The 14,673-nt window shown below is 39.1% G+C and overlaps 1 protein-coding gene across 7 annotated transcripts in view; it reads right to left on the minus strand.

Annotated features, from left to right (window-relative positions):
• The window catches only part of SYNE2 (spectrin repeat containing nuclear envelope protein 2), a 195,512-nt gene that overhangs the window by 145,870 nt on the left and 34,969 nt on the right, over nucleotides 1-14,673 (minus strand). For 6 of the 7 annotated variants that reach the window (XM_054198076.1, XM_054198078.1, XM_054198077.1 and 3 more), the window contains exons 10-23: nucleotides 14,557-14,658; nucleotides 13,684-13,821; nucleotides 12,700-12,864; nucleotides 10,699-10,811; nucleotides 9,830-9,986; nucleotides 8,023-8,119; nucleotides 7,676-7,863; nucleotides 7,336-7,500; nucleotides 5,876-6,049; nucleotides 3,991-4,149; nucleotides 3,544-3,717; nucleotides 1,963-2,097; nucleotides 1,685-1,840; nucleotides 284-495 (exon numbers count right to left, since the gene is read on the minus strand). In XM_054198076.1, the coding sequence (XP_054054051.1) occupies nucleotides 284-495; nucleotides 1,685-1,840; nucleotides 1,963-2,097; nucleotides 3,544-3,717; nucleotides 3,991-4,149; nucleotides 5,876-6,049; nucleotides 7,336-7,500; nucleotides 7,676-7,863; nucleotides 8,023-8,119; nucleotides 9,830-9,986; nucleotides 10,699-10,811; nucleotides 12,700-12,864; nucleotides 13,684-13,821; nucleotides 14,557-14,658 (2,135 nt within the window). The remainder of the gene's footprint in view (nucleotides 1-283; nucleotides 496-1,684; nucleotides 1,841-1,962; nucleotides 2,098-3,543; nucleotides 3,718-3,990; nucleotides 4,150-5,875; nucleotides 6,050-7,335; nucleotides 7,501-7,675; nucleotides 7,864-8,022; nucleotides 8,120-9,829; nucleotides 9,987-10,698; nucleotides 10,812-12,699; nucleotides 12,865-13,683; nucleotides 13,822-14,556; nucleotides 14,659-14,673) is intronic. The other variant, XM_054198074.1, reaches the window with a different exon arrangement.

Consider the following 14,673-nt stretch of genomic DNA (forward strand, 5'->3'; position numbering starts at 1 on the left):
CCATTTCAATGCTCCAGTCATAGGAGCCATCCCACCATGTCTCCGTGCCATAGAGGCTAATGATTAATTAATGACATTCTGGCTAATGATTAAAAACAGTGCAGCTCTGCTGAAGAGTAATCAAACATTGTACTTGCTAGTTTATGAAACTTAATACTAAATGTTTAAATGTACAGTTGCCCATAGTAACGTACTTGGTAGTACATTTACAATATCACAAAAATCTATCTGCATATCTGATTTCTACGAAGCTACAACACATCATGCACTCAAGTCAACTCACTCTTTCTTAGACGATTGTCTTTTTCCAGCACGAGACAGCAGGGCCGTGTAAGTATCTTCCACAATTCGTTGAAGCTTTTCTAGCTTTTGTTCACAGTCTGTAGTCAGTGTCTGTATGCCTGGGACAGTTTCTTCTGACAGTCTTCCCAATATTTTAAGGTCTTCTAATGACTTGCTAAGTTCCCTCAGGCTGCCTTCGTGTGAAAAAAAGGCCTAAACAAAGAAAAACAGTATAATAAGCTCATTTTAAGTCTTAAGGATATGCAGTTATTCTCATACATTTTTTTTTTCTATCTCCATTGTCTTCTCGGATGAGTGCACTTAAATTGTAAGCTGTCAAACCAGGAGAGAAACATTTATTTTCCCTCAATTCTTTTTCAAATAAAGCCAGGAAAGAAATAAGGATTTCTGGCAACAAGTTCCCTAGCTGCATTCACAAGGCTATACTGACCCTTGCTTGATTTTGAAAATCGTTACGTTACTACAATTTTAGCTACTTTTGTCCAAAGTCCTCTTCACACTGACATCAGATACACATCCCATCAACTACAGAAAAAGTAGAATTGGAAAATTTATTTAAAATATTCTCTGTCAATAATTATACTTTCTACGGTGAATCAAGATCTACTAGAAATCTAACAAAAATAGGAGCAGAAGGAATGCACCTAAGAATGCTTATTTCTCTTTACTTCTGCATATGTAATAGTTGCTGAACATGAACCCACAAGAAGCAAAGACTAAAACTCCACTGAATGCAGTGAAGACCAGAATTTCATCAGGAGAGCAACTTCCTACCATTATAAGTGATAAACTCACCACATCAATGCATCTCAAAGAGAAGGATGAAGAAAAATACTAGAAGCAATGAAGTATAAAATCCATTGCTTATGGAATATGTAAGATTCACCATGACTCACCCTGGCAAGTGAAACATGAATGTCTTGGTTTAACTCCATGGTTTATACACAGCACAAAAACAGAAATAAAACGTGTCTATTGCACTGTGAGAAGATACTCTCACCTGAAGGCACTTAACACCAACTATGCAACTGTAACAATCAAGGGAGTCAGAGAACACATAATCATTTCCTCTTTTTATAATTTGCACAGCTAAATCTGTTTTAATGCTTCAAGGCTGTCTTAAAAAAAAAAAAAGGAAAAATGACACCATCCACATAACAAGGAGCTAATTCTAAAAGTCTGCAAGGAGGCTAATATCTGCAGTCAAAAAGGTAAAGAAATAATTTGGGTGGCCTCTTTGTTCTTTGTTTACAGGACACCAAGAACAAGGACCCTGTTCCACAAATGCAGGCTGCAAAAACGTACCTAAAAAGGAGCAAGAAGGTCAGACAATTCATTCACAAAGAGAATTAGGTGAGCAGAAAAGGAGTGGGGCAAGTACCTCATGTTCCTTGATGAGCCCTTTGGTTTTATCCATACTTAGGAGTTTCTTCTCTTTGCCTAATTGCTTATTGATTTTTTTTAAAGTTGCGTTGAAATTCTTTTTTTCCCTTTCTATTATGAGCTGGACACAGGATACAATTTCATCACGAACTGCCTGTAAAATTCAAAACACATTATCCCTGTGAGACAGTATTAAAAAGCAAATAAAAAACTCAGAACATATTGCGACAAAAAAATTGAGAACAGACAGTGGATTATCTTTCCATATTATCTCACCTCCCATCTTTTACGAACATCTTTACTCTTTTCTTCCACCACCACCTTTTCATGATCAGATGAAATATTTTTCAATTGTTCAGCTGCTTTCAAAAATTTATCAAGAACTTTATTGTCCAGAGCATTAAAAGCTTCCTGCAAGAAAAGTATCACAATGAAAAATAAATAGAACTGAATGTGGCTTATTTACCTAATAAAATTACATCAGTAGCATACAAAAACCATGGATAAAGCATGTACACATTGCATGCATGGGCTGTGATCATCCTTGTAAGGGTGTGTATGAAGACATTTCCCATCCTTGGATACCTGCTAAAAGGCAGACAATATCTGTGTACGCTTTTTTGGAGAAAAGCGGATGTTGTCCTTGTAACTCCTCTTTTAGGAGCAAACTTGGTACAAAGGAAGAAAGATTAAGGTCCCTGAACTTCGCATCATTACTAGGGAATATATGTGGCCATGTCCCATGCTTGTCAGAAAGTGGGTGAAATGTCTGTACCAGTGTGATGGGACCCTATACGATGGCCTGGAGTGAGGCTCTGAGCTGCTCCTGGCACATGGCCACCCAGGACTTGCTGTGCAAGATAAGGCAACACAGATTTTGGGCACTTCCATTTTTGATAACTCACTAAGGACTCCTTTAAGAGGTCCAGTGAAGTTCCTGCGGACTGGAAAAGGGGAAACATAACCCCCATTTTTAAAAAGGATAAAAAGCAAGACCTACAGGCTGGTCACTCTCAACCTCTGAGCCCGGCAAGATCATCGAGCAGGTCCTCCTGGAAACTATGCTAAGGCACACGGAAAATAAGGAGACCTTATAGCGGCCTTCCGGTACTTAAGGGGGGCCTACAGAAAAGATGGGGAGGGACTCTTTATCAGCGAGTGTAGTGATTGGACAAGGGGTAAAGGTTTTAAACTGGAAGAGGGGAGACTTAGATTAGATATTAGGAAGAAATTCTTTACTGTGAGGGTGGTGAGACACTGGAACAGATTGCCCAGAGAAGTCGTGGATGCCACATCCCTGGAAGTGTTCAAGGCCAGGTTGGATGGGGCTTTGAGCAACCTGGTCTAGTGGAAGATGTCCTTGCCCATGTCGGGGGGTTGGAACAAGATGATCTTTAATGTCCCTTTCAACCCAAACCATTCTACAATTCTATGATGCAGATTTTGAGGTTAGGCACTTTCTTTACCAGTTAGACACTAGGAAAAGAGGTGATTCAGTATTTATCATCACACTTTAAAAACCTGTCCAAGAATTCAGGCATGTGATTCTTGATGGGAATCTTAATTATTAATCAGGCAAACAGAATGGCTGTAGTTCAGAACATGATGAGTTCTGATGGCATGATGGAGCAATTTAAGTTAAGACAGGGCACTGAATACCAATTTACATTTCTTCATTCAAGCCGTCTGCCGAGCTAATATATGCTAACAGTGCTAAATCAAAGAGCTGAGAAAAGCAGCAATAGCTACCAAAGAAAAAAAATTCTGATGTTTTTCTCACTGTGGTCCCTTAGCCTTTTAGATACTAAACACCACTAAGAAATACTCAAATTCAGATGGCTCAGAAAACAAACCCACCTCATATCTAGCTATACATTCTTCAGGATTTAATTTTTGACTGATGAGTCGCACAGCCTTTGAAATGGAGGCCTCAAGTTCTTTCTGGGATTCTTCAAAATTGAGCAAAGCCTCCTTCTCTGAGGGTCTCTTCTCAGATTTGGACAAGATGTTGTTCATGTCACCCATGACAGCCTTGGAAGAAAAAGACTCTTTTCAGAACATGCCTGAGTGTCAGTAATTACATAAAACTATTGCTTCATAACATCACTCAAGTTTTTTTGAGTTGAGATACTGATCTTTGAAATGTTCTAGTTTTTGCCCCAGCAACAGTCTGGGAGACTGATTCCAATAGTATAAACCATTTTTTATTTTACAGGAATGAAAAAGATTCTTCCTAATCACATAATCCTAAAAAATTAGAGATGTCTGCACGTATAAAGTACAATAACAATAAGAAAGGAATACCTCTATTTTGTCTCTGGCTTCTTTAATTCGTGCCTGCAGCCCAGTGGTGTAAGAATGCTGTTGGGACACCTGACTTGAAACATTTTGCGTCAGGGATTGCAATATCTCTTCTGCTGCCACAACTTGTTCTTGGCATGAGGCTCCCCTTGCAGCCAAGCTCTGGTTGAATGAAAAACATTAGAAGTTTCTATAGTATTTATGTCTTTAAGGGAACTGAATGAAAAAACCAGCCTTAGTCATGGATGGTCAATATTTGGTGAAGAAAAAAAATCTTATATTCCAATTATGGCCAGTATATTGCACTGCAAAATCTCTCTGTAGAGAGAAAGAAGTCTGCTGCCATCCACAGGGGATTCTGTTTGCTGTAACAGCCTTCCTGTCAATGTGATACCTCCCATGTCTTTGCCTCGGAGCCAATTAGAAGTATTTTTTTAAACATGCTCTCCCACCCACACAGCTTTCCAAATGAATGTACAAACCACACATTTGGATATGCATCATCTGATCATTAAGTCATCCAAAAGTAAGCACATATATCAAGGCTCAGATTTTCTTGGGGTGTTCAGTACTAAAAGGCAGGAAGCAGCTGGGTATTTTGCATGCAAAAGCAATGTGCCATATTTAAATATTTATCATGAAATGTCGTTATTAGAGCTGTTTTGATCTATGAATATTCAAGCAGTTTTCCTGTTTGAAGTTGTCAATTAGCATTCTTCTAATGATAATCGGTGCTTTATCCTGGATCTCAACCTATTGTACCGCAGGTAATAAGCAACTTGATCTCTTCTGCTCATAGAGAGATACCATATCAGTCACATTTTTGGAGGCTGTATTTCAGGATGTCTTTTGTTACTCCGTTGTTTTTAACAAACTAATGTCACACTGCAAAACGAGGCTTATTTTATAAACATAGGCCCACAATTACAAAAAGATGAATAGTTCCTTTTCTTAGGCTCACACTCCTTTGGTTCACAGTTATTGTAGGTGGATTTAACGTACCAAAGATCTCTGTTTAATTTTAGCCCTTAGACAGAAGAGCTCCAACCAAACCTCCTTCTGGTGGTCACCTTCCTACTGTTAGATTATACTGGCCCTGTTGCAGAAATAGCAAGAGGCAACACAGGACAGTGCTTCAGCTTCTCCAGCGCAAAGCTTGGCATCTTTGTTCAGTCTCACCTTCACTGGCAGGTGAAGAAAATAAATCAGACTTTGCACTGAAGCTGCTGAGTTATACATTATTTTTTTTTTTTTTTTTTTCAATCTCCCATCTGCTAGGGGGAGGAAACAATAACCCCTGGCAGAGACACACAGGAAACATTAGAGACTATTGGAAGTAACAAGAAATTCATCAGTGCTCATTGTGAATGTTTAGAGCAACTGCCTATAAGCTGAGATGCACAAGCTACCCAGCATGCTGCTGAAAATACTTCAGGTATTCATTTTTGACAGGTAAACCTTGAATACAGCCAAGTTGTCCCAAACCTCCTCCCTACACTACAGGGTAGATGATAGAAAGCACTGGATGACCAGGAGAAATTGTCAACTCGGCACCTTGCAAAATTTTAGTCTGCTGCAAATGCTGTGCTGGAGAGGGAGTAATTAATATCACTCAAGAGCAAGCGGCTGCTCAGCAGCACCAACAGCACTTCATTAGCATCTGCTTGTCATCTGGACGCACTGATGTTGGAAGAATCATTTGGGAGCGATCCTGGCATATAACATCAAAACACTAGCATTGCCTTGAATTCTTGCCAGTGTTACAGCACAAAATCCACATTCATTTCTGCTTCACTGATGATGGCTCATTTCACCCCAGCCACTGATCTATGCTGAAAGATAAGAATCTGATGAACAAGTATTTTAAGCAGTGTATTTCCATTTTCACCTGCAAATGTTCCTCCAGCTCAGGTTGCACAGGCCTCTCATGGCTGACCTCGCCAAGCAGGCGTCCAATCTCTGCTGCCCAGCTGTCCACCCCTCCAAGGAGCTCTTCAATTTTCTCCAGGCTACCCGGAAGCTCCCTGGTCTTTTCAGGAGCACCTGTGCTCTCTTCACCAAGCTACAAACAAAGAACAGGCTAAGATGTTCATACCCATCATTGGTTCATGGGCCTCTCCACTATCCTCCTGCAAAACCCAGTCATCACTTAGGCTTTTGCATCCAATGGGCGACAAAGGAGAAATAAATGCCAAACACACTGGTAAATACATCATGTGAGACTCACTTCTTCAACCTTGAGAGCAAGAGGGACAGCACAACCTGTGCCCATATGGCCTGCCCTCTTCCCCTATAAGCAAGCAGCCACAGCCACACTACTATGAAGAATAAATCCTGGGCTGCAGCATCCCCAGGCTACGCCAGGGAATTTTCCGAGAGAACAGTAGCTGGTGTTGGTCAAATCCAGACCAGTGAGCATGCTAACAGTTTAATGGTACTGGCAGTCATGGGTGAGAGCTCAAGCATTTGCCCTTGCTTTTTTATATATAAAAATAAATATAGTATACATTATAGCCATAATGTCCCAAGCAATGCCAGAAAAAAAACCCTCCTGACGTCCTTCATCCCTTCTGAGGGTGGAAGAGGCCTCTTTATCTCTGCTTTCTGAATGTATCTCCTAAAAGCAACTCTTAATACAGGTTTTTCTAGGAAACTCCAGATTTCCCTCACTCTTGGGAACATGTTTCCTTTGACCTTCTTGCATTCTCGTTAAGCTCATATCCTACAAAAATGTTGTGATTTTTTGCCACCATTTATTGTCACAGATGGACCTTTAATAAACGTCAATGAAAGGCTCAACTTAGAAAATTACGAGCTCTAATATTCCCAACCAGAGCAAAAATGTCATTCTTGTGAAAGCATTTTAGGAAACATAATATATGTAACATTAAGCAGGTTGTATAGGAATTTACAGCAACCTGTCAAGTGAGCTGGTGTAAAGTTGCACAACCCTAGAAATATCTATGCAGCAATAATTACTTTCTACGAGCTGAGACAGAGATTATACAATTTAGCAAAGACTCACAAGCTCTTAACAAATCGATTACTTCCATCTCTAGAACTGAATAAAGAGCTTTATCATGCAATAAGATTTCCTTTTATAAGTGGTTTTAAAATTTCCATTCAAAAAATTGAACATTTTCCATCGTGTCATAAACAGCATTTAACTGAGTCACAAAGACTTAAGAATGGAATGCCTTTGTGTATTCTCCATTCCTCCTGTTTTAAAACTGGAAATTCGGAGTTGACTAAAAGATTTATTAACCTCTGATTAGGAAGCTGTTAAGTCTAGAAAATATGATTTTGAAGGCTGCATAACAAGAGAGTCATATGAAATTAGTAACTTACAAAGTGCGTCCGCTTGATGAACTTAGCCCATCTCCTATTCAGTTTCTTCAGCTCTTTGGCAATATTCGATCCAACTTGCTCTTTGCTGACTTCGATGAGATAATTTCCAGCTTCATTTAAGGAACCATGAACCGAATTCCACTTTGCCAGGGTCTCAGCAGGGATCTAGACAGAGGCACTGAAATCATTTAAAGCAGAACCCTGCCAAAAGTTTATTTCCAAAATGGGGAACAGAAAAGCAACAACAACCACCGCTGTCATGCATATGGCTTTCCTTATAGGAGGCTTCCAAGTATCTCTGTCTGTCATTACAAAGAGAAATCCAACTACAACTACATACCTCTTTCGGATGCTCATTTCGTTTTTCGTCCAGCCACGTCTTTAGTAAGTGGATGTTTTCTGTATAATTACTCCAGGAAGACAAGACTTTCTGTAGTGTGGTATTCACATTGGAAATATAGTCTCTGCACATAGAAATCTTTGACTCCACTGTCTTAAAAAGTTTGCTAATTTCTTGAGGATCTCCTGCTAGGACATCAAATAGGGACTATTATTTTAGATTCGGAAACAGAGAGGTTAATTACACAGAAGCAGTATTTTACACAAAACGTAGTGGGAATTAAAACTGGTGACAGCACATCAGTTCAAAATAGAGGTCTTCATATCAATTTATATGCATGAACTCACCTAAGTCAGGATCGGTTATGTTTTTGTTTTTCAAATCTTCACAGATGTGAGTAGCAGTTTCTAGTTGTGTTTCAAGTCTCTTTTCTTCAATGAAATTCTGCCCAAAGTGAAAAGTAATTGGCATGGGTAACACTAACCCACATAAAACTAGGTAGGAAATGCAGCTTGGGTTAATTTTTTTTTTTAATATGAGCCTATAACCCGCAGGTTAAATGCAAACAGAGGAAAGCCCATCCAGCAACTCCACTGCACCCTTTAGTCTGAAATAGACCTGTTCTTTTTTCTGCTCCTGCGGTGAGTAACTTAAATGGGAATATTAATTCCTGAATGCCATTGCCTGAGTCATAGCCGTGTACAAATCAGGACTGCTTATTTCAAAAAGTTACGTCCCTAGGCAATATTAAGAAATGGCATCTCGCACAAGTCAGGCAGAATTTAATCACATAAGTCAGAAAAGTGATGAAAGTGAAAGGTTGGTTTTCCTGCATGCACAGAAATATTGACATGCCTCGTTCCTGCCGCAGATCAAGTAAAATCCAAACTGGGCATGGAAAGGGTGAGAGAGGAAGAAATGGGAGCAGAGGAGAAGACTTGTGCTTTGAACATTCATCCAGGGAATGAGAATTGATCCTCAGCCTCTCTATGTCTGAGCTGCATCTCACCCCAGAGCTCCCCACTCCTACAAATGTCCTATCTAGAAGGCTACAAAACAAACCTCTCTCTGTGGCCATGAAAAACCTGGGCCACCGTGCCACCACTCAGCCAGGACAGCACATCATAGAACCAGAGCAACAAGCCTTAAACTCCTTGGGAAAGCTCTATATTCTATCAGCTTGAGAAAGACTATGAACCACAACTGTAGAAATAACATAATAATAAGTATTTATGAAACCAACTGAATCAAGAAACTCAGCGTAGATTAACTCTGTATTCCCACCTCACCACAGAGTAAGGTTAACACGGCTAAAGAAAACTGATATTTTATACAACCTCTTGTTGCCTCCCTTCCACAGTTCTGATGTTGAAATTCCCGCTAATTTAACTAGTGCTTTGCCAGTCTGAAAAGCTTATGAGAAACTCTTCGGAAACTCCACTAAGATGTAATTCACAAGGAGTCCTAGTAACTGGAGATGGGGCAAAATTGATGGCATCAGCATTTTCATCTCTCTGCAGCTATTCTTGATGGATCTTTGTCAGGTTTTGGGGTAGGGCAATCCATCCCCTCCCATAGGCCTACAAATTGCATAGTTTTAATAACTTGAGCTCAGAAGCTGAGCTAAGCACACAATATAACAAAACAAAATTATTCATATTCAACGCAAAGCATAAGGAGGTAACGGAAGCTGGAAAAGGAAGAGGCAACAGCAAAAGGCAGTATTAGCCAGCACTGTGGGTAATGCTTGTTTTTGAAGACAGCAACTACTGAAGTACCCCAGAGAGGTTTGAGTTAGGGAACGGCTGCTACTGCTGGCCCTGTAAATAGTCTAGAAAGAAAGAAATATTCCCAATAAAGAATAAAAAAGGGCAGAGAGAAAATTACAAATAGTCACTGCTTGCTCCAAACTGAAGAAAGAACTCTCATTCAGAGGGAAATGGGAAGACATAGAGAAAACTTCTATGGAAATGTATCTATCTGTCCTTCTTTGCATAAATCCCAGATCTCACAAGTCTACCACGCTTCTACCAACTATCGTAGTATCTTCAGATGAGGACAGACACAATCAAAGAATCAAAGAGAATCTTGAATCAAAGAGAGGTGGGGAAGAATAATTATTGTCAGGGTGTGATACATATATTTTAAACTTACATTCCAATTTTCCAGCAGTGATTCCACAGACTCTTTTGTCCCATATTTCATGTCCCAGATATTCAGCTTTAAAATCACCTCATTGGCAACAGCTGAGCACAGTCCATAGTGGTATTCAAGAAAGGTGTTGGAGTTTGTGAAACAAATATTACTAAATCTGCAAACAGTGAAATGTTACAGAAGTTGACTCAAAATCATTGGATATAGAAAGCATTAATGTATTAGGTTTTAAGCCTAAAAACTCAGAATGACATATATGTAAACATTATTTTGTTATGACAGGAGTAAAATTTTAAGGTAACAACAGCTGGTTTTGTTGTGTTTTTTTTTAAGTAGCAACAATTTTGAGTCAGTATTGACTCCTCAATTTATGAAAAAAATTAAATGCCCAAAAAAGGGGCATCTGCCATATATATGTCAAAGGGTCTCAGGTTACATACACAGATTCACTGGTCATTTTTTAAAATACCCTCCAACAGCTATACAGCGTTGCACAACCTGTAGATCTCAGTGATTTTAAAAGGTGTAAATTAAAAAAATCAGAGAAAGAATCCCCACCCCCAGAGAAATTTTTACATTCAAAATATTCATGTTTCCTATATGTAGTGAGTGTTTCCTATCCACGCCAGCAAAAGGCATCCGAAAAAGTCCTGTTAATGAGCTCCACTTTCTAACTATAATTAGACAATCATTGAACCAATGAGTGAACCTGCTCGCTCCACTGGACAGTCAATCTGTGCTTAGGTGGAAAATGCTCTTTTTCTGCAAGGCATGGATAAATTATATGCTTTGTTCAGAACAGCAGAGCAAGTCAATGACAGAGCTAGAACACAACATAGTCAAAGTAGAGTGAATTTGAGGATCACAACCTTCTTTTCATTTCCTCTAACTTTTCAGGCAAGACTAGTGGCATATTCTTCTCATCTTCATTCTTAAATGATTGAAGGGTGTCCAAGTGAGAATCAAAACAACCCATCAAGCCCTGTGAAGAAAAAGACATAGTAAGCCATTCCTTTTAATTCTAAAGTATTTCATCTGGGAACATGCAAGTCACCTGCCCTGAGAGTGAGAGCTATTAAGAAGCAGTCAGCACAAGGCAATCTTCCAATGTCTTTACTCATTAAAGTGCAATGAAAGTATTTACCTCATCACCTTCTAAAATGCATATTTAGTGCAGCGCTATCTGATTTCTCTTATCATTGTGCATCTAGTTAAATATAAGGAACATGAATGTACACTACCCATGCTATCAGGTTTTTCTGCACTTTCACTATCATCTTTAGGACCAAAAAGTGTCATTGTAATGGTTTCAGGATATTAAGTTGTTCTTTGCTACATGTTAGCAAAGACTGGCAGCAAAAACTGTTGAATATCAACATATTATGTCACAACTTGCTTAATACTTCATTTGACAGCTCAATAAATTTCCATCTAACATCATGCTGATAGCATATCACGTTAAGCTTCTGACGGCCAGTATCACACGACAGGGGAATATTTTATGGGCATGTGTCTCAGCACCAAATTCCCCATGTAAAAATAAACCATAAAATGCATTGCACAGAATATAAGCCTATTCATAAGTGACATATAAAGAAATATGCCAAAAGTTCATTTCTATGCAATAAAACTTGCCACAAAGCATGTTAGTGGAAATAGCTGAATCCTGGGATAGCCCTCAACCCCCAAAATAGTGCATAGACTTTAAACACTTGATTTTGTAACCTTAACACTCTTCCAGTCAGACAGTTATGAGCATTGGTGGGTAGTTTCCTAGATCTTAAGTGAAAGTAAAATTTCCATTATAAGCCACCACCTTGGCAACAAGATGCCTATATGAGACATACTAGAAGGACTGACTAGATGAAGGAGGGGAAAAAGAATTCTCAGCAGAATGTCTTTCCATTAGAATAAGTGGATTTGACAGAAATTAAGTATCTTGGGTTTCTTCTTCTTAAGGAACATAATGATTTTATCTACATATTCAATGGGAAAAAAAACCAACCTAAACCAACTACGTTTGTCTTATTCTTAGAAATGCTTTAACTACTTAGACTGACCAACAAAAACCAAAATTCATACAGCTAAAGTCTGGCAAAGTTGTTATCAGTTAAAAAAGCCCTCCCATATTGGAAACTGACTGGCAATAGCACAAAAAGTGGCGTTATCAAGCCATTCACAAGAACGTCTATTTCCCATTCTTTCGAATTCACTTTAAGGATATGCCACAAAACCATCCAACATCCCCCTTGTTCATAAAAAAAACAAGTACAGAATTATGATGATCAGCAAGGCATCAACACATCTACTCTTTTTAATGTTTTCAAACTCAAGAGACCGTTTAAACTATTATCAGTGTAAAGATTTCAAAAGCAGAATAAATAACTTGTATGGTTCTGAGGTATCAAAATACCTCTCATTGCTTTGAATGGAATTACAGAGTGATTCAGCAAATACTTAACTTTAAACACACAAACTGCGTGAACTCGCTGGAATGTAACCCTGAGCCCAAGTGCTTTTCTGAATAGGTACGTATTAAACATAGATTTAAAGATAAGAATGCAATTACCCTATGTTATTACTTAACAAACAAACAAGTTGCAGGAACCACATAAAAAAGAATACCATAATGTACTCATTCAGATAGTACTGAAATTTAATCTCACCCCAGTGAAGTCAGAAAACATCTTTATATACCCATGCAGTTATTTAATTAAACTCATCATTGTTTAAAGGTATGCTCAGAAGAGCCTTTAATCTTCAGAAGATAAACATATCCATCTCACTTCCCAAAATGTCAAATAGAAACTCCATAACAAGTGCTTTGCTGGGTCAGACTGCATCAGAATATTCCTTTACGATCAGCATACCTTAAATATTACAATTATTTCTCTGAAGACAAACATTGCTTTAAACGGGTCCTGCAAATCAGGCAAATCTTCTGCCTGCAGGTGTTCTACCTCCTGAAGCCAGGCCTCAATGCCATCCAGAGGGGAGGGCAACATCCGGTCCAGCTTCGCTTTCCATTCATTGATCTTTAAACGGAAAACAAGTGATTAAGTTTCTCACTATTATTTTCTTCCCCATCCTCAAGATACTGATATATGCTCCATAAGCTGATGCTCTAGGCATCCCAGAAAAAAACCCCACCTGTCACCATTTAGAAAAAGAGCTTCCAGTGAAGTCAGCTGCAAATCAGCTATGTTTACCCGAGACCCAGATTTGCTCACCTGCCTGTAATCTCTGTAACACTACAGAGAATTTGGCAGTTACTATCCTTGGCTGGTGAACATCTGAAGGACCAGCAACAGGAAAATTTATAGTGAATTAGTAGCAAAATAGAGGGGAAACAGGGACGCTCTGGACAGCTTTCCATCATGGGGCTGACAGGGGAACATCTCTTCCAGAAAGAGAAATAACCAACAAGCAAGGCCCAACACATCCCACTTGTGGCAGAGGGAGACAACACAGCCAACCTCATTGCAAAGCACTGACCAACCAAATCTCACTGTCACTATCCATACCATGGGAAAGAATATATTAACACACTTTTCCCAGCTGCATCATTAACTAAGCCATAATTATGTCCCAAAAGAACCTTTTAAGCATAAATAGGCCAAAAACTTTGATCAGAAAAGTGCTCAAAGATAATCAGATGCAGGCTATTTTTAACAGATGTCTCGATGTCCTGAGGCTCAGGATGCAGAAGGGTAATACACGGTCACTCTCTGCCTCTTCTTGGGCACTGTACACCACCTCCCCACTTTTCCCTGTGCGAGTTCCTGGGCTAGACTTAGGCTTCTTCATTAAACACAACCATGCTAGTAACGAAGTGAGCTAGAAATGCCTCTGACCTGAGAGATCAATTTATCCCACTCTTCTCTCATCTGCTGGTGGCTTTCGCTCAGCTCAGCTTCACTTCTTTTTGATAACAACACAGGCAGAAAGGGGTTTTTTTCTTGGTTAAATGCTTCCATAAATGACATCATTTCCTAGGGATAAAAAGGAAGAATAATTCATAGAAGACTTCAGATGGAAGCTCATGGAGCCAAGTACTGCCTTTGAACACATTGGTATGACTTCCATTAACTTCAAAGGGTGTGATGCACAGAAAGGCAAGACAGCAGGAAAAAGTCTCCAGGCAGTATTTAGGTCTGAAATTATAGGTGCAAATCTGTATTTAATATAACATCAGCGCGGTCAGGACATGGTTCTCCCCTCCCACCAAGGGAAAGGGAAAATTCCTCCCCTCGCAATCCCCCATGGGACATTTTATTACAAACTCTGGCTACAATATAAACAAAGAAAATTTTACTTCAGGCACAATCTATAGCTAACATTTCAACTACTCCACTAGGTTGGGTAAAAGCTACTGTTATTATTATCACAGAATTGGTGAAGGCGGCTCTGTAAGGGGCCTATGTGCTTGAATTTGTCCAAGTCTTCAACTATGTCAGTTAATTAAAAGACACTACTTTACTCTCTCCATAAACTCTTGCTCTGCTCGGAAACCAAGCAGCATATATCTGTTTCCTAACAGAAACAATTTTATCCTATCCTTCCCTCAGTCATTTGAGGGCATTTACCAAATTCATTGTCATATTTCCAACTCTTGTTTAAAAGTCTATTTAACACTTCAGTTTAGGTCATGAAGATGAAAAGCTGTTTCTGGGAATATTTTTACTATTTCTTTTTGCAAAAGAAGTTAAATATGAAATGCAACTTACTTTGTACTTCTGGTAATATGTTTCATTCTCTGTGTCGATGAGCAACTTTGCTAACTTCTTCTCCTGTGCAGCCAACCAGCTCATGGCCTCCCTTACTTTTTCCTGGTAATTAGAGCA

Source organism: Rissa tridactyla, chromosome 4 (genome assembly GCF_028500815.1).
Source record: "Rissa tridactyla isolate bRisTri1 chromosome 4, bRisTri1.patW.cur.20221130, whole genome shotgun sequence".
In the NCBI taxonomy this organism is placed as follows: Eukaryota; Metazoa; Chordata; class Aves; order Charadriiformes; family Laridae; genus Rissa; species Rissa tridactyla.